Source organism: Phaenicophaeus curvirostris, chromosome 28 (genome assembly GCF_032191515.1).
Source record: "Phaenicophaeus curvirostris isolate KB17595 chromosome 28, BPBGC_Pcur_1.0, whole genome shotgun sequence".
NCBI lineage: Eukaryota > Metazoa > Chordata > Aves > Cuculiformes > Cuculidae > Phaenicophaeus > Phaenicophaeus curvirostris.
In genome coordinates this window covers 6,840,119-6,862,179 of record NC_091419.1, presented here as the reverse complement: position 1 = coordinate 6,862,179, position 22,061 = coordinate 6,840,119, and the positions used below count along the sequence as shown (strand labels likewise).

At 56.7% G+C, this 22,061-nt stretch overlaps 3 protein-coding genes across 5 annotated transcripts; all 3 read left to right on the top strand.

Moving 5' to 3' along the window:
* The first annotated feature begins 373 nt into the window (after positions 1–373).
* SGTA (small glutamine rich tetratricopeptide repeat co-chaperone alpha) lies at positions 374–8,730 on the top strand. 2 transcript variants are annotated; one of them, XM_069877866.1, is made up of 11 exons: positions 374–539; positions 1,648–1,751; positions 1,958–2,042; positions 2,654–2,753; positions 3,813–3,917; positions 4,106–4,244; positions 5,045–5,107; positions 5,518–5,555; positions 6,355–6,444; positions 6,671–6,794; positions 7,396–8,730. In XM_069877866.1, the coding sequence occupies exons 1-10, from the start codon at positions 440–442 to the stop codon at positions 6,783–6,785; spliced, it is 939 nt and encodes a 312-aa protein (XP_069733967.1). In that variant the 5' UTR covers positions 374–439; the 3' UTR covers positions 6,786–6,794; positions 7,396–8,730. The 2 variants fall into 2 exon arrangements, with proteins under 2 accessions (XP_069733967.1, XP_069733968.1); XM_069877867.1 differs by having other exon boundaries at positions 6,671–6,799.
* Positions 8,731–9,368: 638 nt separating this feature from the next.
* Positions 9,369–16,001, top strand: SLC39A3 (solute carrier family 39 member 3). Its single transcript, XM_069877834.1, has 4 exons — positions 9,369–9,436; positions 10,373–10,461; positions 12,025–12,369; positions 12,901–16,001. Exons 3-4 carry the CDS (start codon positions 12,163–12,165, stop codon positions 13,639–13,641), a joined length of 948 nt encoding a protein of 315 aa, XP_069733935.1. The 5' UTR covers positions 9,369–9,436; positions 10,373–10,461; positions 12,025–12,162; the 3' UTR covers positions 13,642–16,001.
* On the top strand, positions 13,915–21,470 carry DIRAS1 (DIRAS family GTPase 1). Of its 2 annotated transcripts, none has more exons than XM_069877835.1 (2): positions 13,915–14,046; positions 19,830–21,470. In XM_069877835.1, exon 2 carries the CDS (start codon positions 19,854–19,856, stop codon positions 20,448–20,450), a length of 597 nt encoding a protein of 198 aa, XP_069733936.1. In that variant the 5' UTR covers positions 13,915–14,046; positions 19,830–19,853; the 3' UTR covers positions 20,451–21,470. The 2 variants fall into 2 exon arrangements, with proteins under 2 accessions (XP_069733936.1, XP_069733937.1); XM_069877836.1 differs by lacking the exon at positions 13,915–14,046 and adding an exon at positions 17,777–17,849.
* The last annotated feature ends 591 nt before the right edge of the window (positions 21,471–22,061 follow it).

The window sequence follows — 22,061 nt, the reverse complement described above, 5'->3', positions numbered from 1 at the left end:
TGGTTTTCCGATTGCTTCAACCTGTGGTTCTGTCTGAGTCAGGTTGTGCTGTGGAGGCAGAGGCTGCGGGTCTTTAGCAGTGATTCCTCAGTGCTCCCTGTGTCAGTTCCTGCTCAGCCAGAGGTGCTGTGGTAGCCTAAGTACCTGTGGTACCTTCAGCTTGTTTCCTTGGCAGGAGCCTTGTGGGGCAGGACTGGGCTGTGCAGTGCACAGAGGGGTCACTGAGGCCTCGAGGGTTCCTGCTGAAGGCTCATGGTTACAGCAGATAGGTTAACGAAGGCTCTGGAGGCCATGGGTTGTCTAGAACAACTCCCTTACCCCTCCACTTTTCATGTCAGGGGAGAGCAGCAGAAAAAGCTCTTTGCCTTCTTCTCTATCACATCATAAAACTTCTTTCCCTACAGACTGTTTTGAGGTTGCAAGAAGCTGAAAGGAGGCGATGGCAGACCAGAAGCGCCTTGCCTACGCCGTCATCCAGTTCCTCCATGACCAGCTCCAGAACGGGGGGCTGTCTCCAGATGCTCAGGAGAGTTTGGAAGGTGGGTGGCTGTACACGCCTCCCTGTTCCTGCACCTGGATTTATCAGCCCTGCACTTGGGAGAGTTTGGGTGCTTGGTTTCCTCTGTCTCTTGTTTGGCTGGGCTGTTTCTGATATTGAATGTTGCTTAAGATCTGAAATTAATTTGCCTTCCTGGAGAGGAATCCATGGCGTCAGGGATGCTGATGGCTTAGCTGAGTGCTCGTTATCTCTTTCAAAAGTAGATTAGCCTGAGGAAGAGATGGACCTGGGATCAGAAGCCTCCGTGACCCTGGGTTTGTGACTTAGAAGTTTTATCTTCAATGTGGGGAAGCCAGCAGACTCATAGTGTGGTGTGAACTGAGAACGCTGTCGTCGTATGGCTGTAGTATTATACTTGCAGAGTGTCTTTCCCATTCTGCCATCAAAATGCTTTCCCACAGGATGCCCTGGAGCTTTTATTCCGGCATTTTCGGGGGCTTCACTGATTGTGAGAGCACACAGATCTTAAAAGATCCACTTAAGGAGCTTACGCTTTGGCCTTTGGCCTGTACGTTTGTCTCATGGTAGAGAGCGCAGGCACATCTGCAGCATGATAGGCGCCTTCCTGGGCGAGGCAGGAATGGAGAGAGCACGGAAGGAGTTTATTCCTGCTGCTTTTGGCCTGTAAAATGTGGCCGGAGGGTTTTGTAAAGCTGAACTCTGTCACTGAGCTTCCCCTCTGATGCTGAGCAGCATCCCAACCAGGAGCAGGTGGCTTGGTGTCTGTACATCCCTGTGTGGCCACTCTGGCAGTGAACCATGCCGAGCTCTCCGTGCTCAGTGCCACCCTAACGCTAACAAAGCCTCATCTGGATTAATCTCTACCCCAGTGCCTGCTCAGGAGTTGTCTGAGGGGCTGGGAGTTGGGACTGATTCAGTTCAGGATCTTGAGCTCCAGAGCCAAGGTTTGCCAAGCTCTGAGGTTTCAACAAAATTTTAGAGTATGGCCCAAATATCAAGTTTGGAGTGTGGAAATATGTGGGCTTGTGAGGTTTTACCTTTTCAACAGTTAGAAGCTTGTGCTGTGGGAGAGGGCTGAGTATATAGACAGTATGGGGAAAGCTGATTCCCTGTCTCTTCTCATCCAGTGGCCATCCAGTGCCTGGAGACAGCTTTTGGGGTCTCGCTGGAAGACCAAGGCCTTGCTGTGTCCCAGACCCTCCCTGAAATATTTGAAGCTGCTGTAGGAAAGGTGAGCAAGCACCCTAAAACATATCCTGAGTTTCCATTTAAGCAGCCAAAGCAATGAGCTCAGCGTGTTTTCTGCGGCGATGGTGCCCCCTTGCAGACGTGTGGGAGTGAAACGGGTAGGGATTGAGGAGCCGGCGCTTGGGAAGGGGGAGGTGTGGTGCATCTCAGCGGGAATGCTTATCGCAGCCTTTTTCCTTTCCCTGTAAGGAGCCTGAACACATCAGAACAAATTCGGAGCCTGTCACCCCCTCTGAAGATGACATAGCTGAAGCTGAAAGACTCAAGACTGAAGGTAACCTCCTCTGGAGCTGGCGTGTAACGAGGTTTAGATGATAATGGAGAGGGAAGCTTAATTCACTCGGCATGTGGGGAGTGCGTAGAATGGGGAATATCTGCTTGTTTCTCTGCTCTTGCTCCAGGAGCACGTGTAGGTTGGCAGGATTTCATGGCTATGGAGCTGAGATAGGCAGCTGGGTCAGCTTTTTCTTCTGCATCTAAAGAAGCTTGTGCTGTGCTGAACAGGGCATCTTTCCTGCTGAGCCCTCCTCCGCGTGTTGCCTTCCCTCTGCCAGGCACAAGTGCGATTGCTGCCGAGGCACATGGAGAGCTTTCTCTAAGTCCATGCACGGCAGAGCTATTCAGGACACGGTCCTGCGTTGGGGAGCCCTCCGGAGCACCCAGTGTGGGAGCAGAGCTGAGGGAGCTTTTGGATCGGGCAACCTGGAATCATCAAGGTGCAGGTCCCCTGCCTCACTGCTGAGCACCTCATGCTTGCGAGTGCTTTGATTCACCAGCAAAAGTTGCAAGCGATTGTTTTTTCTAGGTAGAACATAGATTCAGGGCTGGTGTTTTTCCGTATCCCTGATTTTCACTCATTAATGAGCCTTTCCACCATCTCTTTAGGAAATGAACAAATGAAAGCAGAAAACTTTGAAGCTGCTGTGTCTTTCTATGGGAAAGCAATAGAGTTAAATCCATCTAATGCTGTGTATTTCTGCAACAGGTACTTGTTATCTCTGTCTCTCTATCCTTGTACACCTTTGTTTTTGTTCTTACTGCTTAGATACAAGACTCCTGAATGGTCAAAATCCCCTTGTTACGATTGTGTAGGCTGCTTGTTCTGCTGCCTGCTCCTTGTGTGGGTTTTATTCAGTTCATAGTGAGACACTTTCCTGTGCCTCCTGCCAGCTCTGTGCCCTGGTGTCTCTAGATAGGATGTGGGTGTGGAAACAAACTCTATTAGGCATTTGAGGAGATAGAAGGTTGCCAAGAAATGTTATCTGCTTTCCTGCAATTAACTCTTAAATGAGACAGAGCCCAGGTTCGAGAGGCAGTGTTGGTAATAAAAACAAAGGAGTGAGGCCAGTTGAAGGCTCATTATCGAGCAGAACAGTGTGCACAGAATCGGGTATGCAAGTGCATTTCTGATGTTTCAGTTTGAAGCAAAAGTGTTTGAAAGCTGGTGGGAAGACAATTGTTTAATACAACAGACCTTGAATTAGGATTTGTTTTAGTTACCTGCTTATCGTGAGTACATGCCTACAGCTGGCTACAGGGAAGACGTCTCCACTCACGTGCTAACGACGGTGTGAGGTGTTCCTGGGGCAAGGAACTGCAGTCGTGCTTTTAGCTAAGCACGTGGTTGGACTTGATGATCTTAGAAGTCTTTTCCAACTGAAATAATTCTGTGATTCTGTGAGCATATTATGGCTTCAAATCCAACTTTCCATCCTATGTGGAGTGAGGGAGATGGACGGAATGGTCATTACGGTCAAAATCAAGGCATAAGGGAAGCAGAGATTGTCTGAACTAGCAAGTGTGATACTGGGGTGCCTCCCTAAATCCTTGGGCTCCTCTTGGAAGGTCCATAAGGAGGGGTAGGAGCGAGATGTGGAGCTGGGTGTTTGGGAAGCAGCCTGCTCGCTTGGGCAGAGCCTGGATTTGTGTCAGGTTCACACTTGGCTTTGCTTTGCACAGCAGGAGACAAGGGAGAGGGGACGGGGTGACCTTGGTCAGCGTATCCAAGCTGATGAGTGTTTCCCATACATCTCATTCCCACCAGAGCTGCTGCGTACAGTAAACTAGGGAATTACGCTGGAGCAGTGAGAGACTGTGAAAGAGCTATAGGCATCGATCCAAACTACAGCAAAGCTTATGGCAGAATGGGGTAAGTAAGAGCAGGCTGCTTGTGCCAGGATATTAATCTCCTAGTTCCTGGTGGCAGTGATAACACCAGTGGTGTTCCACCCTGGAATGCCGTGTGAAAATACCTGGTGTTCCACCTCTGCGGGGATGGACGCAAACTGTGAGCGCTTGTCGAACTCTGACCTTTTTGTTTCATTCCCACTTTAATAGCTTGGCCCTCTCCAGTTTAAATAAACACACAGAAGCTGTCGTTTACTACAAAAAAGCCCTGGAGCTGGATCCAGACAATGACACATACAAATCCAACCTTAAAATAGCCGAACAGAAAATGAAGGAGACTCCTAGCCCAGTAAGTTCTGAAACTCCTGCTTGTGATGTGTGGGTATGGTCAGAAGGAAGGTGCTTTGCTGCAAGCGCTGCCTGGCAGAGCCTTGGTGTCCGAGATTGTGTTTGGAACGGGTGGAGGGAAGGTGGTTAATGAATCTTGCTCTGAACATCCCCACTGGAATCCAGGGAGGGGGATGTATCTTCAGGGTCACCTTGGGCTTGTTTGAAAGAGTTGAAAAACGAGACTGATGAGAAAGGAGTTTCTTGAAAGCTTTGCCTTAAGCACCTTGCTTGAATAAAGTCACTGCTGCTAGAATCCATCACTCTGTTTTTCCCAGTGAGCTGGTAGCAATACCAGAAGGGCTTTTTTTACACGGTGCTTCTCTCTAATAAAGTTTTCTTTAAGAAGCCTGGAGGCTTCCTAGCCAGAAAGCTCATGCTCCCTGCAGGAATATTAGTTTGTCCTTTTGAAGGGGATTTTAGTTTCCTGAAGGCTTCTCCAGTGCAAAGGTGACAGAGCAGAGGCATTTAACAGTCATTGTGGGTTACAGCTGGACGCGGCTGATGTGGCTCAGCTGGTGAGAGGGATCAGTAAATCCTGTAATGCTGACATTGGCTCTTTGACTCTGTGGAGAGCAGAATCCCCCGAGGCCGGCTGCAACTCGGATTTACAGAAAGGGCACAGACAGAGCCCCTTCCCTCTGTCATGATTTAACGGCCGGATTCCAATAACATCAGGAGTGAAGTATTGATGTTCATTGTAATGTGCATCAGGAAGTGAGAGGATGTAATCATCTGCCTGTGGTTTATTTATTCTTGCAGACTGGAGGTCCAGGAGGATTTGATTTAGCTGGCTTGCTGAACAACCCCGGCTTCATGAGTATGGTAAATTTGGGCACGGATCACAGCCAGGCTGTTTCTGGTCTGTGCATCGGTCTGTTCGGGGCAGGATGTGTGGGTACACGGCCTGGGGAGCTCCTCTGCCTCTCCAGCAGATTTGTTTTCATGTCACTTCTTGGTTTTGGTGTCTCTGCAAGGAAACTGTGCCTGTATTTCATTAAGGTCAAACAAAGAGACAGTGACACCCACAGGCTTCTCCTTCACCCACAGGCCTGCTCTGCATTACCAGCCTTGTCTCCTGTGCTGCAGTGTGCTTCTTGTGGCTATTTTTGTCCTATTGATCTGTTTCCAAGTATTTCTGCCTTCACTTTGTTTGTTGTTGAATGGCACAGCATCTGCCTATCTACCAGTCATTTCTGACTAGGGTGTCATTTTTTTCTCCTCTCTTTAAATAGGCCTCTAACCTAATGAACAATCCACAAGTACAGCAGCTGTAAGTTTGATCCCATCTTATATTTCCTCTTTCAATCGCTTGTTTGAGGCTCTGTGCGTGTTTGGCACTTGCAGTCAGTGGGAGGGAGAGGATGCTTGGGCCAGAAGTAGGGAGGGTGGCCTTGAAGCCAGCCCAGCTGCCTGAGATAGCGGATATCGCGACTGCTTGTGGGCTGTGCTGGAGAGAGATCTCAGTACAAACGTTTGCAGGAAGGAGGCAGGGTAGACCATGGCGCTGAAATTGGGTTTTGGGAAGCTTGGGCTCGGTCTGGCTCTGCTGCACAGTATTTATGTGACCTGGAGATGGGATTTCATCATCTCAGAATGAAAATATCACCATTCTTCGTGTTGCAGGGTTGTGAGGGTCAATTAAGAAGTTTTGTGAGACGCTTAGATAATATAAGGTCATACAATTAGTGAGTCTTGTTGTTCCAGGCTGTTCACTGTGAGGGGATGGGTTTTCAGGCTGTCCTGTCAGGAGGTCTCATTTGAAGCAGAGCGAGCAAAGAGCTCATGCAAGGAAGGGCAGCGTTTTATTTCAATAACCATCACACAGGGTGTGCCCACGAAGGGGAATCTCTGGGAGCACAAGAGCTGACACCGTTTTAACGATTTCTATGCCTTGTGCAGTTCAAGATTATAGCTAATCTTCTGCAGTTGAGTACAAAAAGTTATTGCAGGAGATTCCCTTGCAGATAATGTCATGGTCCATGTGGGAAGGGTGCTGATGCTCCCTTCCCAGCATGAACCAGTTTCCGTGTATTTTTTCCTGCTCTGAGCAATGATTCTCATTCCCACAGCATGTCCGGGATGATCTCTGGTGGCCACAATGCCATGGGAGCAGCGGGCACCAGTCCCTCCACGAATGATCTCGCCAGCCTCATACAAGCGTGAGTAGAGCTGGGTGTTCCCATTGTCCGGGTCAACAAACGGATTTGGGGTCTTTCCGAACAGAAGTACAGTCTTTGTTTAGCCCTCGAGGGAGGTTTAAGGGTTGGGTGAAGTACTTGGATTGTGAAGCCACTTGGAGACGGAGCACAGGTTGGGTGGTTGGCTGTAGGGAATCTCCTGGCACGGTGTGGGAGCACTAATGGGGCTTTGTCCGTTCCCCCTCAGGGGCCAGCAGTTTGCTCAGCAGATGCAGCAGCAGAATCCTGAACTAATAGAGCAGCTACGGAGCCAGATCAGGAGTCGAACTCCAAGTGCCAGTAACGAAGATCAGCAGGAATGAGCGCTCCAGGTGAGGTTGTGGCTGGCAGCGCTGCTGGGTCGCGCCTGACTGAGTGGGAATTCAGGTATTTGTGTTCGGAGCTGGGGAAGAGTCTGGAGCCCCACGGGTTGTGGGAGCGGCTGAGGGACCTGGGACTGTTTTGTCTGAAGAGAAGGAGGCTGAGGGGAGACCTCATCACCCTCTTCAGCTCCTGGAAAGGAGGTTGGAGCCAGACAGAGGTCTGGCTCTGCTCCCAAGTAACAAGCGATAGGATGAGAGAAAATGGCCTCAAGTTGCACCAGGGGAGATTTGGGTTGGATATCAGGAAAAATTTCTTTACTGGCAGAGTGGTGAAGCCCTGGTGGAGGCCTTTTCCAGCCTTAATAGTTCTATGATTCTCCTTGCCTACAGCGTCTGTCTTGTGCCTTAGTTTCACAATTGGTGCCTCCTATCCGCACGGGCTGAGTTCTCTGCATCAACTCAGCCCCGAGGAGTGGGGAATAACAACTCTCCTCGCACTCTGTGTGACTGAGAATGAGTTTTCTCACCCTGCTGCTCACGGTGGTTAAAAAGATACTTGGGTTTCCCAAAAACTGAATTTGCAAATGTCTTTGTGTTCCCGTCTCCACAGCGCACTCGGTGGGAGTGATGTCCTTTGCTTTAAAAACTGGAAGCCATGTGCGTGTTGCCATTTCTTGAGTTGGAAGTGTCCAAGAAGGGGAAAAAATTAATGGAAAAACAAAATCCTTCCTATGACCTGCATGTTAAAGACAGATTCACGCTTTCATTCCCTGGTCTTCATCCCTGCTCCTCCCCGTCAGCCTTTCCATTAGGGTTTTTTTTCTTCTGGAAGATCCAGCGAGCTGAATACAAACCAGCATCCACAGTCTTTCTACAGAAACTCGGAGAACGGACCACACCGTTACATTTCTATGGTATTTGTTACATGGGAATTTTTTTAACCCGTTTTTGGAGAACGACACACTCTTCACTACAGGACGTCCTCACTTCCCTGCCTGCCAGCCACCTTGGGAAAGTGCTCAAATCCTGCCGAACCCCCATCCTGCCCCGTTCCACTTCCCGGCCTGTTCCGAGGCGGTGGTGTTGGAACACCGGAGATCTCGGGGTCTCCTTGCTGCCAGGAGCAGAGTCTGGTCAGGTTCACTGCGGTTCTCGTTCAGGTCTGTAGCAGAGCAGCATTCCCAGCGTCATTAACACGTGGGATTTGGAGTCACCCTAAAAGCCGGCATCGATGGGAGGTGGGACAACCAGGCAGGACGTTCCGTCTGTGCTGGCTCTGTTGGCGAGCCCTTCCCACTGCATTTCTTGGGATTCTTTCCCAGTCCTGACAAAATTTGTCTCGTGTTTAGTAATTATGGCTATGTTGTCAGAGTGATCAAATCTGTGAACTCGTCGGGTGGACAGTAAGGAAGGTAACGATGTTTTTTTGGTGTTTAAAAGGGTTTTTTCCTGCTTTTTTTTTAAATCTTTTTGTGCATGTGAGTAACCAGCCTGGTTGTGCAAACGGTAAGAGTAGAGAGAATAGAACGCTGTCTGGATGGTAAGAAACGGTGGCTGCTGGTTCCGTGTTGGGGATTGCTGGGGAGTGGTTCTTCCTCAGCCGATCATGCGTGGTTTGAGGGGAAAAGCCCTGGCAGCCAGCGACCCACAGCTCTTTGCCCCTCTGGAGTTCCCCACAGTGTTCCTTGGATGAACAAGGAGCTTTAGCGAAGTCCCCAGATGTCACTGGCTGAGACTAGGGACTTTGATACCAACCTTGGAGTCACATTTAATGTTGGGAGGGGGGCCTGGGTGAAAAGGGGGGGAAAGGCCCTGCCAGGAGGCCAGGAGGGAGGGCGAGCAGGTGCATCTGAAGGCTAATACCCAGGAAAAAAAGGTTTGTAAATGCTTCATAAAGTAATACGTGGTTCATGTAACTTGTGAAGAATAAAATATTTGGACACTTTCTTGGTTATCCCTCTTGCCCAGCGGCTGAAGCGAGACCTGGGGCCGGTGCCAGCTCTGTGCAGCTGGGGGTCAGGCCTTCGCGGCCACCCCGAGCACAGCCTGCGGGTGGGTTTTATCCACATGTTCCAGGGTTTTGGTCTTTCCTGCTGAAATGCTGCTCTTTTGTGTTTCTGCAGCACAGAAATGGGAAGTCTCTCTTCCCAGACTTCCTTTAAGTTCTGGTGCGGCCCCACCTCATGTATTGGGAGCGGTTTTGGGTGCCTCTGGATAAAAAGGATCTAAAGCTACTGGAGAGTGTCCAGGAGGCCACAAAGTTGATGAAGGGTCTAGAGGGAAAGTCTGAGGAGCAGCTGGAGTCACTTGGTCTGTTCAGCGTGGAGGAGACGGGGGGGACCTCATAGCAGTTTACTGCTTCTTCACAGGAAAAGGAGCAGGCGCTCAGCTCTTCTCCCTGGTGACCAACGATGGGACCCGAGGGAAAGGCAGGGAGGAGCCAGGGGAGGGTTAGGTTGGATGTTAGGAAAGAAGGAAACCGCAGGGATTGACCCCAAACCCCCTGCCCTGCCTCTCCCGGAACTGTTCTGCCCCGGAACGCGCGCCGCTCGCCTCGTTTTCCGCCGGCGCCATTTCAGCGGCGCCCGCAGGGCCGGGCCGGGGCTGAAGGGCCGCGCGCGGCCAATGGGAGCGAGCGGGGAGCGGCGCTGGTGAGCGGGGGGGGAACTGGGGGCTGGAGGGGGCTTGAGGGGCCTTACTGGGGTAACTGGAGGCCCCTTAGTTGGATAACTGGGGGCTGGGGGCCTTACTGGGGTAACTGGAGGCCCCTTAGTTGGATAACTGGGGGCTGGGGGCCTTACTGGGGTAACTGGAGGCCCCTTAGTTGGATAACTGGGGGCTGGGGGCCTTACTGGGGTAACTGGAGGCCCCTTAGTTGGATAACTGGGGGCTGGGGGCCTTACTGGGGTAACTGGAGGCCCCTTAGTTGGATATCTGGGGGCCTTACTGGGGTAACTGGAGGCCCTTGTTGGGGTAACTCAGAGCTGGGGGTGAGGGCCGGGGGGCACTTACTGGGGAAACTGGGGGCTGGGAAGGGCTTTCGCTGGGGTAACTGGGGGTTGGAGTGGGGCTTTTGAGGGTAATCTGCTCTCAGCCTGCTCCTCTCCAGGCTGAACAGACCCAGGGCTCCCAGTCTTTCCTCCTAAGAGGCTCCAGCCCCTCCTCATCTCCGTGCTCTCTACTGAGCTCTATCCAGCCCTTCCTGGTCTTTCTGGGGTTGGGGAGCCCGAGTTGGACACAGGACTGGGATGGGGCCTCCCTAGGGCAGAGCAGAGCGGGAAGAGAACCCCCCCTTGCCTGCTCCCCACACTCTCCCCCACGCACCCCAGGATCCCCTTGGCTTCTTGGCTTGGCGAGTGTAGTGCTGGCTCATGGTCAGCTTGGTGTCCACCAGCTCCTTCTCCACAGAGCTGCTTCCCATCTTATAGCCCTGACCTGTCCTGGTCCGGGGGGTCGTTCCTCCCAAGGGTGCAGGACTCTGCATTTCTCATTGCTGAACTCCGTGAGGTTCCTGTCCACCCAGCTTTCCAGAAATTAGGGGCTGTTGTGCCACGCAGAACAGCTGCTAAATTAATTCTCTATTACAGAAGTCTTCAAGCTGGTGAAGTCGTCCAGACATTGGCAGCGCTAGGTCCCGAACCTCAGAGCTGTTGGAAAAAGCAGGGAGAAACGCAAGGTATTTCTTGTTTTCCCCACTAGGTTTTCCTGAAGTCGTTTTCCACCTCAGGATAGGAGCGCTCGAGGGGGACTGCTCCACCTGCATCGGGAGCTTGGGGCTTTACGCTTTGCTGGGTTCAAAAAAGGAAAGAAAGAAAGCAGAAATAAGTTAGGGAGTTTCTGAATTCCTGAGTGAGATGCAGGTGTGTGGAGGTGATTTCTGAAAAAGGAGGTTTTTTCCTCCTCCTCTCTGTCCCGGGAGCTGCAGGGGCGGGTGGTGCCTTCGCACCAGCTGCGAGCTCTCGTGATCCCCGGGTGTTGCCGTCATTTTCTGAGCGTTCCTTTGAGAAGCTTGGCATAACGACTCGCCGTCACCACGCGAGGTGAAACCCTTGTCATTCCGTTGATGCTGGAATGGCAGCGCGAGCTTCGCAGAGGCCGGGTGACTCATTAGCTGTGTCAGCGCGGTGCTGATGAGCTGGCAGCCCCGGAGCTGGCGTCTCTGGAGAGGGAGCTGCTCGTCAGCCGCAGTGACGGGCTCTCTGCTGCTGGAGCCCTGCCACTACACACCGAAATTTTGAGCTCTGGAAGTGCTCAGACATGGTTCGTCAGCGGGGTTCACTGAGGAAGGAGTCAATCAGTGTCATCTGAGCTGGGTTTTCTTCCGATGAACTTTGCTTCCCGTGGATGTCGGCTGAGAACCAGACCTGCCACAGGTGCTGGCCCACCACAACCTCTCTGTTTGCTCCTGCTTGAGCTGCAAAGTTGGAAAAAGGCTTTGATCTCCCTTACCAAGTACAGGGTCATTCAGTCTCCCACTTCCTTTTTGATAAAAGCGCCGTTTATGCAGCCTGCTGTGCAGAAATGGTGATCATGATTAATCCTGTCAGCCCTCCAGGGAGACTTCAGCCTCAGGAATGTTTTGTTTTAAAGTTAATTTGCCGCTCCAACAAGCAGGTATGCAATTATTTACCTTGTCCATCACGGCTGTGGGTGTCAGCGTGGCTGGCACTGCTCTGTTAGGTGGTTATCACGCTGCAGCATCTTGTCAGCACTTGGGGCTGTGGGTAGCCCCTTCCAGGGTGAGAACCTTCTCTGGGGGCCATTGATTGATTTTCTGAGTCTATTGAGTGCATGGGGTAGGTGAATCCCTCCGAGGTGCGAGAGCAAAAAGCAGCAGAACATCCTGCTCGCCTTCCTGACAAAAACCAGACTGTGCCTTTAACTGTTTTTATTTAACTAATTAACAAAATCAACTACGATCACCCTCGCAATCGTTCCCTTCTGAGCTGACACACAGCTGCACACGAGGCTGCTGATGCTCAGAGCCATCCCGCAGATCATTATCTGAAAGGCTGTTGAGGATCTCCTTTGGTTTTGCTTTCACATCTTCTGCCAACAAAAACCGGGTTCCTCTGAGCACCAACGGCATCTTTGGGAAGAGGCAGGAATCACAGGCAGACGGGTCTGGTGAGCAGGGTCAGGGCTGGAGCACCGGGATGTTGTTATCAGCTAAACCAGCTGCGCAGCCACAGCGCTGTGTTTACAGAGGAAAACCTGTCTTGTTTTACTCCCTACACAGCTATTGATCCAGGAGCACCTCTCCCGTGGGGTCCGTCAGTGCAGTCCCTCGCCGATGTGCCCTCTCTAACAGCGCCCGAGGGACCCAGGAGCCGCCATCCGCAAGGCCCTCAGCAGGGAGCCTCCCCCAGCAAGCAGGATGAAGATTGTGGTGGCCAAAGTACTGTGTCTGTTGGGCATCTTCATCCTCATGCTGGCTGGGTCCCTCCTCCCTGTCAAGATAATTGAGGCCGATTATGAGAAGGCTCATCGCTCCAAGAAGGTTCTTGCCCTCTGCAATTCGTTTGGAGGAGGGGTCTTCCTGGCCACCTGCTTCAATGCTTTGCTGCCGGCTGTGAGAGAAAAGGTAACAGCTCTGAGCCTCTTGCTTACAAGCAGTTTTAGTGAGCCTGGGGTGCTGAGGTTGTTAGGAGCTGGAGCTCTGCCCTGGTCGAAATGGAGGGGGAGGGTCTGTGTCTCATCAGAGCAGCCCATGCAGCCTCAAAAATAGTTGAGCTGTGCCCGGAGCTCCAGACTGGGAGGTTGCACTGTGTCCGCATCCCGTTCAGCTGCTTCAGGCTGTCCATGTGGAGGAACTGGAGGGTGTTTGATGCTGCAGGGAGCTGAGGATCGCTGGGGAATTGGGCTCAAAAACACTCCGAGAGCCATGAGCCCTTGATTGGAAGGGAAACTGGTTCCTATCTCTTACCCTAAAGCCTGTGTGCAAGGGCATTAAAGCACCGTGGGCCAGTATTACTCTTGATCAGGGAGTGCAGGACTGGATGAGGGGGAATGGTTTGAAGCTGAAAGAGGGGAGATTTAGGGGATATGTTAGAAAGGAAATGTTTTGCTGTGAGGGTGGGGATTGATTAGCTGTGGATTGTTTGCTTCATTCCAGCTCAGTGACGTCCTCAAGCAGGGGAATGTGACCACGGACTACCCGGTGGCCGAGACCATCATGATGGTTGGCTTCTTTGTGACCGTCTTTGTGGAGCAGCTCATCTTGACCTTCCAGAAGGAAAAACCCGCCTTCATTGACTTGGAGACCTTCAATGCTGGTTCAGATGTCGGGAGCGACTCCGAATACGAGAGTCCCTTCATCGCATCTTCCCGAGGGCGCACGTTGTACAGTGAACACGGTCACCACTCCCACAGCCACGGGCTGAATATCCAGGAGCTCTCCCACTCCAGCCCCCTGCGGCTCATCGGGCTGGTGTTTGCGTTGTGTACACACTCCATTTTTGAGGGGCTGGCCCTGGGCTTGCAGGAGGAGGGTGGAAAGGTCATCAGCCTGTTCCTAGGGGTTGCCATTCACGAGACACTGGTCGCGGTGGCGTTGGGCGTCAGCATGGCCAAGGCCTCGTTGCCTCTGAAGGACGCCGTGAAGGTGGCTGTGACAGTGAGCCTGATGATTCCTCTGGGAATTAGCATTGGGATGGGGATTGAGAGCACCCAGAATGCAGCCAGCAACATCACTTCCCTGCTCCTGCAAGGCATCGCAGGGGGCACTTTCTTGTTTATCACCTTCTTTGAGATCCTCGCAAAGGAGTTGGAAGACAAGAACAACCGTCTCTTGAAGGTTCTCTTCCTGGTGCTGGGCTACGCGGCTCTGGCTGGGCTGATTTTCTTCAAGTGGTGAGAGTCAGAGCGACGGGAAGCAAACCTCACCACCTTCCCTTGCAAATGGAAACAGAGATGAGCCTCTTCTTCAGCCGCGAGGGACAGAAGCTCAACAGCCAAGCAAAACATCACGGTCCAGGTGGTATTTCTGCATGGACCCGAAGAAGAATTCCTGTGTGTGCTCAGCGGGAGATAGAAACATGGAAAATCCCAGTGTAGGTGTCTCAAGTGGTGTCCCGGTGGCTCTGCGGGCGCAGCAGCTTGCGCAAAGAGGAGTCGACACAGACATTAGCAATCTGGCTCTAGGGCTGCCTTGAAAGAGCTCGCCAAGCCTGCGCTTCCCTGGCCCCCCTCCCTCCCCCCCCCTCCCGCTGCAGGAACCGGGGCTGGGAATCTGCCGCCTTCGCTGGCGCGTTCTGAGGAGGTGAGAAATGGTCACAGAAATAAAGTCGGCAGCAGGTGGGGTCAGGGATTGCACAGCTGCCCTAAGCTGCTTTTGCTAGCTTAGTTTTGAGCAAAACCTGGCTGTAATAGCTGCCAAAAATAACATCCCTTCTGGGGCTGCTCCTGCGCCACAGCTCCCTCTGAGCAGAGCTTCCATTTTAACCCACGAGTGGCTCTGGCAGCCTGTGTTTCTCAGAGTGATTTACGGCAGAAACGAGACCGTGCCGTACCCCTGCCCTGTGCTGTGTTCTCCGCATCCATATGTTGAGCATTCCCCAAAGAAAACCTGTGGCAGCAAGTTAATATCTCATTTGGAACCCCTCTGTCCCTGTCTAGAGGCCCTTCCGCCACACTCGCAGCGCTCGGCACCCACGAAACCGTCAGTGATTTCCAGCATTAATATTTGAGGGCGACTGCTTGTGTTTAACTGATCTGCAGTGAACTGGGTTGAGTCGTTGCCATCAAAGGCGTCTCTGGGGCTGCTCGTGGAGCCTCTGTGCTCGCCGGCAGTGGCTCACGTGGCTGTGCTGTGCCTCAGAGCCTTTCCAGAGCATTTTGTCCGTGTTTTCGAAGGAGAGAACCTTCTTCCCTGGGGGTTGACACGGTTGCGGAGGGGCTGAGGAGAGGCGCTTGCAGCCTGACTGTGCACGAGCCGATCTCTCCAGGGGAAGCCGAGTGCGCTGCGGATCCCATCGCGATCCTTCAGATTCGCCCTCCCTAGGCGAGGAGCTCGGATCAGAGGCTGCAGCTTGGAACCTGCTCTTCCCACTCCCTCCCGCGGCGGCGAGGCAGGAGAGAGGCTCCCGCTCCGCAGGGTAACGCAGCCGCGCTCCTCACCGGCCTCTCGCAGGGGATGCATTTTAATGAGACGTAGCCTTGGCTTCTGCAGCAGCTTCCGCAGGCAGAGCAGAGCTCTTGGAAGCGCTGATGGAATTATAATGATGTAGAGCGGGCTTAGCTGTGGCGCAGTCCCTGTTAGCGTGATCCAGAGCAGGAAGAAGGATGGGGGAGAGTGGGAAGCAGCATCTCGCAGGCAGTGGTTGGCCCAGCAGCAGCATATGGAGGCTGATGAGGATCATCTGACGGTTCCTGGTGCTCGGTGTTTTAATTGCTGCAACCAAACTCAATTAATCCTGCTTTGAAAAAACTGCAGTGGTAGGAGGGGGAGGGTTATTTTAGGCCTGGGATGACACAAATTAGCAGGGCCTGATGAGAAGGTAATTTGCCTGGATGTGGCAACGCTCTGCGTGTTATTTCATCTCGCGCGGGGCAGAGCGGCTCCTGGTGGGTGTTTTTCCGCACTGGTGGTTCCCCGGGCACGTAGGGCGAGGGGGAGAGGTGAGATGGGAGGCTGTGGTGGGGAGCGCAGTGTCGTGCTGAGAGTCCCTTCCCAGATTCCCACCTCTGCTGCTTTGTTCCAGCAGCCAATACTTTCCTTGGGGGGTTTCCACCCCCTATCTGGAAATGCCAGCGTCTCCGGCAGAGCTGGAGCCGGTCGTGGTGCATCCCCATCTCCCCTTCCTCCTCCCTCCTCCCACCCAGCCCCACGCGCAATCCAGGGCTCGATGTTCTAAAGTCAAGAGCAGCTGTTGAACAGAGCAGATTTCTTTTCCAGCACCCAAAAGCTCAGAGCAGGGAGTGGGGGGCCCTGGTCCCCGTTATAGCAGCTGTGATCAACGTGGAGGTGGGGGGAACCGGCTGGAAAGGTCTAGAGCCTCTGGTTTCCATCCTTTCCCATTCTGGTGGAGCCTGGGATCAGGACTGGCTGGGGGAGCAGGGAGGGGGTCATGAAGCGAGAGGCTGAGCTGCCCCCCTCTTCTTGCCTTGCTGTGTTTGGTCACCTGGGAGCAGCAGAGCTCGGCACCCTGGGGTTGGCTTGGAAGCAGAGAAGGACGAGCCCGAGCTGCTGCTCCCAATAAAGGCTCTGGCCTTCTCCCTCGGTGTCATCATTTATTTGGTGTCCCCCATCCCTCCGTGCCCGCATCGGGCAGTGGGAGCACGTGCGCATCTCAAGGTGGGGCTGAGCTCCCCAGGAGCCCCCCAGTGTGGGAACTGGGGGGATGTGGAGCCCCTGGAGCTGCGTGGAGCTCGGAGTGGGAGCACGAGGCCGGTTCCCCCGTTCTCCCAGCGCGCTCAGCCCTGCGTGTGCAGCCGCCCCGTTGCGTAAGGCTTGGCGGGGAGCTGGGGACTGAATGAAACGGAGGAGGAGCCGCAGCGAAAATGATCAAGGAAACTCATTCATTTCCTCTAACGAGTAGTATCCGTCCGGCTCATCGCGCTGCGGGGTCCGCAGGGATGGGGGATGCCCAGCGGGGTGGCTTTTCAGTGCCACGGGGACTGCAGCTGCCAGCCGGGGGTCCCTGTCCCCAAGGGGGGCAAGGCTGGGGTCCCCCTGCTCCCGCTGGCCCTGGGAGCGTGGCCCCGCTCCGCCACCGGCAGCTATTAATAGCAGTTGCGGATTTTAATTGCTGCCGCTCAGGCGGGAGCGTGAGTCACGCAGCCTGGCCTGGCAGCCCTGCCAGGGCCTCCTCTGTGCCCAGGGTGGCACCAAGCTCCAGCCCCTCCGTGCCCCCAGGTTCTCGGGGGGCTCCTTGTGTCCCCCCGTCCCCAGGCTGGGCGTCCGTGTCCTCACCTGTGCCCATGTCCGTGTGTGGTCCCTGTTTCTGTTATCTCCATCCCCATGTGTCCCCATCTCTGTCCCTGTGTGTCCTGATTCTTGTCTGTGCGTCCCCATCCCTGTCCGTGTGTCCCTGTCTGTACCTCCCCATCTGTCTGTGTGTCCCTGTTGGTGTCTGTGTGTCCCTGTTTGTATCTCTCCATCTGCCTCCGTGTCCCCATCCCTGTCCGTGTCTCCCTGTACCTGCATCCCAATCCCACCTGCCCCTGTCCGTGTGTCTCTGTCCCTGCGTCCCTGTTGGTGTATCCCTGTCTGTCTCTCCCTGTCCGTGTGTCCCTATCCATTTCTGTGTGTCCCTGTCAGTGTATCTCTATGTCCATCTATCCCTGTCCGTGTGTCCTCATCCCTGTCTGTGTGTCTGTGTCCCTGCATCCCAATCCCACCTGTCCCCATCCCTGTCCGTGTGTCCCTGTCCGTGTGTCCCCATCCCTGTCCGTGTGTCCATGTCCCTGCATCCCAAACCCACCTGTCCCTGTCCGTGTGTCCCTACCCATTTCGGTGTGTCCCTGTCAGTGTATCTCTATGTCCATCTGTCCCTGCATCCCAATCCTACCTGTCCCCATCCCTGTCCGTGTGTCCCTGTCCGTGTGTCCCCATCCCTGTCCGTGTGTCCGTGTCCCTGCATCCCAATCCCACCTGTCCCCATCCGTGTCCGTGTGTCCCCGTCCCTGTCCGTGTGTCCCTGTCCACGTGTCCCCATCCCAGTCCCAGCTGTCCCTGTCGGTGTGTCCCTGTCGGTGTGTCTGTCCGCTCGGGGCTGGGGTCGGTGTCCGGGCGGGGCCGCGGGCGGGGCCGGCGCGGGGCGGGGCGGGGTCGGCGCTGCGGCGGCCGCTCCGCACCGAGCCGAGCGCTGCCGAGCCCAGCCGAGCGCTGCCGAGCGGCTCCGAACCCCGCGGCGCCGAACCCACCCGAGCCCGGCCGAACGGCTCCGAACCCACCCGAGCGGTGCCGAACCGGGCCGAGCGGTTCCGAACCCGGCCGAGCGGTGCCGAGCGGTTCCGAGCGGTGCCGAGCGGTGCCGAGCGGCGCGGCGGGTTGGGGTCGGGCCGCGCCATGCGCTGAGGCGGCCGCCGGCCCGCAGCCAGGGCGGATCCGGGCAGCTCACGGTGAGGCGGCGGCACCGCAATGCGACCGGCGGGGGCGGGGGACACGGCCAGCCCCTCCATCCCCGCGGCCCGTCCTCCCCGCCCCTGCTCCTCGGGATCCTGCCTGACCCTTCCCCCGCCCCTCATCCTCCATCCTGACCCTTCTCCCACCCCTCCATCTCCATCCTGACCCTTCTCCTACTCCTCCATCTCCATCCTGCTCCTCCATCCTGCCCCTTCCCCTCCATCCTGACCCTTCTCCCTCCCCTCCATCCTGTCTCCACTCTTCCAGCTTCAGCCGGCTCCTTCTCCTGCCTCTCCATCTCCATCCTGCACCCTTCCTGCTCCTCCGTCCTGCTCCACCTCCGCTCCTTCACCTCCATCCTGTTCTTCTCCCTCCCCTCCATCTCCATCCTGCATCTTTCCTGCCCCTCGATCCTGCTCCACCTCTGCTCCTCATGTCCATCCTGCTCCTTCTCCTGCCCCTTCTCCTGCCTCCTCTGCCCATCCCCTCCATCCTTCCCGACTCCTCCATCGCGCCTCTGCTCCTCCATCTCCATCCTGCTCCTCCGTCCTCCCCCCAGCGCAGGGATGCGAGTGGGTGATGCCGGGGGGTGCTGGGAGGGGGCTCTCTGGGCTGGGGGCAGCCGAGGCCCGTCCCGCACTGCCCCGAGCCCAGGGGCACCTTTGGTTGCCCCATGGGCTGGTGGGACCATCGCTGAGGTTTGCCGTTCCCGTGCTCCGACTCAGCCCCAGCTCCCACGCGCCAGCGATTCTTCCCATGCGATGGGATCCAAGGGGCATTTTTCTGCCTGTGGGACAGAATCCTTGGGTCCCCGAGGCCACGGTGATGGGCTTCTTCCCTATCTCCTGAGCCCCAGCTCTCCAAGTGCCAGCCCCTGCCACGATGTTTGGGACCGTGCCGGGATACTGGGGCTATTTGTGGGATCTCAACCTCAGGAGCCCCACCCCACAGCGGGTTTAACGGCTCTGAGGCTCCGTAATGCAGGAGGGAAACTGAGGCAGGGCCTGGCGATGCTCAGCTCGGGCCTCAGCTCTTCGTGCCCCCTCCTTTCTGCATCGCTCAGGGGGCCGCAAACGAGGACCCCGTCTGGGCCCGTGCGTCCCCTGCCAGTGGGCACCGAGGTCTGGCAGCGCCGGGGCGGCCGCAGGAGCCTCCGAGCCTGGATGCCGCGAGCCCACGGCCGTGCCGCACGCTCCCCCCGTGCCCACGTCGGCTCCCGCTGCTGGGAGTGGGGCACAGGGACGGCGCAGGGGGGGACAGGGTGCCAGGGGGTGTCGGGGCGCAGCACGGGGTGGCAGGAGGTGGCAGGGAACAGTGTGGGGGGACAGTGGTTTGCAGGGCGCAGCACGGGGTGGCACGGGGTGACAAGGAACAGTGGCACGCAGAGGCAGGCACCGCACGGGGCGGCACAGGGAGGCAGGGAACAGCGTGGGGTGGCGCGGGGTGGCACGGCGCGGTGCAGGGTGGTGGAGGGTGGCAGGGCTTGGCAGGTCCCCGTGCAGCGTGGCGGGCGCCGTGGTCTGTGTGTGTGAAATGGCCCCTCCGTACGCAGCAGCCGCAGCAGCCGCACGTGGCAGAGCCGGAGGGGCCGGCTGCGGGCACCGGGCACTACCGGGTCCTCACTGGGCCAGCGGTTGCCCCGCAGGGCTACTCCAGGGGCTCGGGGTTCCCACGGGTGCCCTGTGCTGCACCCCCACGCGGCCCCGGCGGCCTCGGCCGCAGCGGCGGTGCCGGTGGCCGCAGCTCAGCCATACGGGCACAGCGGGCAGCGAGCGAAAATAGCGAACGCTGCTGCACCCCAGGCGGGCGGCGAGCACCGGGCAGCAGCGCCTGGCAAGGGCGTCTCAAGGGCACGGGGGGACCGAGACCCCCGGTTGCGTTGGCCTGGTTGGGGCAGGGGGGCTGCTCCGTTCTTTGGGTCTGTCCCAAAGCCTCCGCTCCCGGCGTGACGCCTCACTCTGCCCTCTCCCTTCCAGCGGCTGCAGCATCTCCAGGTCAAGATGCCGGAGCAGAGCAACGACTACCGCGTGGTGGTGTTCGGTGCCGGCGGCGTCGGCAAGAGCTCGCTGGTGTTGCGCTTCGTGAAGGGGACCTTCCGGGACACCTACATCCCCACCATCGAGGACACGTACCGCCAGGTCATCAGCTGCGACAAGAGCGTCTGCACCTTGCAGATCACCGACACCACCGGCAGCCACCAGTTCCCGGCCATGCAGCGTCTCTCCATCTCCAAGGGCCATGCCTTCATCCTGGTCTTCTCCGTCACCAGCAAGCAATCCCTGGAGGAGCTGAAGCCGATCTACCAGCAGATCGTGCAGATCAAGGGCAGCGTGGAGAGCATCCCCATCATGCTGGTGGGCAACAAATGCGACGAGACGCAGCGGGAGGTGGAGAGCAGGGAGGGGGAGGCCATGGCCAAGGAGTGGAAATGCGCCTTCATGGAGACCTCGGCCAAGATGAACTACAACGTCAAGGAGCTCTTCCAGGAGTTGCTGAACCTGGAGAAGAGGAGGAACGTCAGCCTCACCATTGACGGGAAGCGCTCGAGCAAGCAGAAGAGGACAGACAAAATCAAGGGGAAGTGCAGCATCATGTAGAGCCCTGGACTGGCCCGCATCCCCCCTCCGGTCCCCCCCTCTCCCCCCCCATGACTGGAGGCGCCATTGCAGCGGGGCCGTCCCCTTGTCCTCCGTGCCATCACTGTGACTGTGAGGGGACGCCGCGGCGCACGGGCTGCGCTCGCCGATGGTCTAGGGGCGAAGACGGGGGCGTCCCGCCGAGCGGAGGGACCCTCGGCCACGCCGCGGCCGGCACTGGGGGACACGCGGCCGGTTGCCACCCTCCCACCGCAGCACAACCGGCGGCACCAGCCGCTCCCCGTCCCTGCGGGGACCCCACGTCGGTCCCCGTGGGTGGGGAGGACGGTGCGAGGCGGGGGTGTCGGTGCCACCCTCCGGGACAGTGCCACGTGTCCCACGCTCTCCCCGCGCCCCCGTCCCCACGCCATAGCGCTCTGCTCCCACGGGCAGAGTCCCGGGGCGGGAGCAGCTCCTCCGTCCCTGAGCCCCCAGCCCCATCCCGGCACCGCGGAGCCCCCCGCGACCCCCAGCCCCATCCCAGCACCGCGGACCCTCCGGAGCCGCCAGCCCAAGCACAAAGCATCGGGTCCGAGGGAGGTCCTGACCCAGCACAATCCTGGTGAGCTCCGGTGCGAGACCCCCGGCCCGACGCCCCCAGCGCCGCCGCTGCCCCCCCCTGCGCAGGATGAGCTCCCCCCCAGCCCAGCTGGGCCGCGATGCCACGGTGATGGGCGCTGCCCATCGCCCCCCTGCTCCCGCAGAGCCCCCAGGGACCCCCAGCCCCTCCTCCCCGGCCTTGCTTGCTCCCCCGTGCCCGGAGCGGGGTCCCCGCGCTGTCACCAGCCCCTCGTCCCAGCGGGGTTTGTCCCCTCGCTCCGGCCCCGCTCTCCCTCCGCCGGGGCCCCCGGGGGGGTCCCCAGCGCCTCCCCCCCCATTTTACAGCACGCCCCGAGTGCCCAGGGGACGCGGTGACGATAGGATGTAGCCTTTATTCTAGAAATAGTCTTCCTTCAATAAAAAGATGAGAAATGCTCCCGCAGCCCTGCGGAGCAGCCGCGGGGGCACAGCTCGAGGGGGAAGGAGGGACGGAGGTGCATGTGACTGCACGTGTGTGCATGCGTGTGCATGTCTGTGCATGCGAGACCGCGTGCAGGGGTGTGTGCACGCATCTGTACTAATGCACATATGCTCATGTGTGTTTGCTCACCATGTGCATGTATGTGCTGTGCTGTGTGCTCACGGTGCGTAGGCAAGAACACACGTGTATGAGCTCCTGTGCTAATGCGCATGCACGTACACACGTGTACACATGTGCACCGTGAGCACATATGTGCCATGGCGTGTGCACACCCACACAGGTGTTTGTGCCAGTGCACACGCACATATAAATATGCACATGTGTGCAATGTGTGCATGTGCTGTGGTGTATGAGCACCTGTGTTAGTGCACATTTGAGAACACAGTGTGTGTGCGAGCATACACAAGCGTGTGCAAGCATCTGTGCCAATGCACATGTGCGTGCACACATGCCATGCCATGTGCACAGTGCGTGTGCAAGCAGGCAGGCGTGCAAGCTGCTCTAATGTACATGCACGCGCACACGTGTGTAGCTTGTGCCTACACGTGCCG

Bases quoted from the DNA above. Each gene is read 5' to 3' on its own strand.
- SGTA (XM_069877866.1), top strand. From the start codon at position 440: ATGGCAGACCAGAAGCGCCTTGCCTACGCCGTCATCCAGTTCCTCCAT. The intron at 540-1,647 runs GTGGGTGGCTGT...CTTCTCATCCAG, and splicing joins TGCTCAGGAGAGTTTGGAAG to TGGCCATCCAGTGCCTGGAG. The intron at 2,043-2,653 runs GTAACCTCCTCT...CCATCTCTTTAG, and splicing joins TGAAAGACTCAAGACTGAAG to GAAATGAACAAATGAAAGCA.
- SLC39A3 (XM_069877834.1), top strand. From the start codon at position 12,163: ATGAAGATTGTGGTGGCCAAAGTACTGTGTCTGTTGGGCATCTTCATC. The intron at 12,370-12,900 runs GTAACAGCTCTG...GCTTCATTCCAG, and splicing joins TGCCGGCTGTGAGAGAAAAG to CTCAGTGACGTCCTCAAGCA.
- DIRAS1 (XM_069877835.1), top strand. From the start codon at position 19,854: ATGCCGGAGCAGAGCAACGACTACCGCGTGGTGGTGTTCGGTGCCGGC.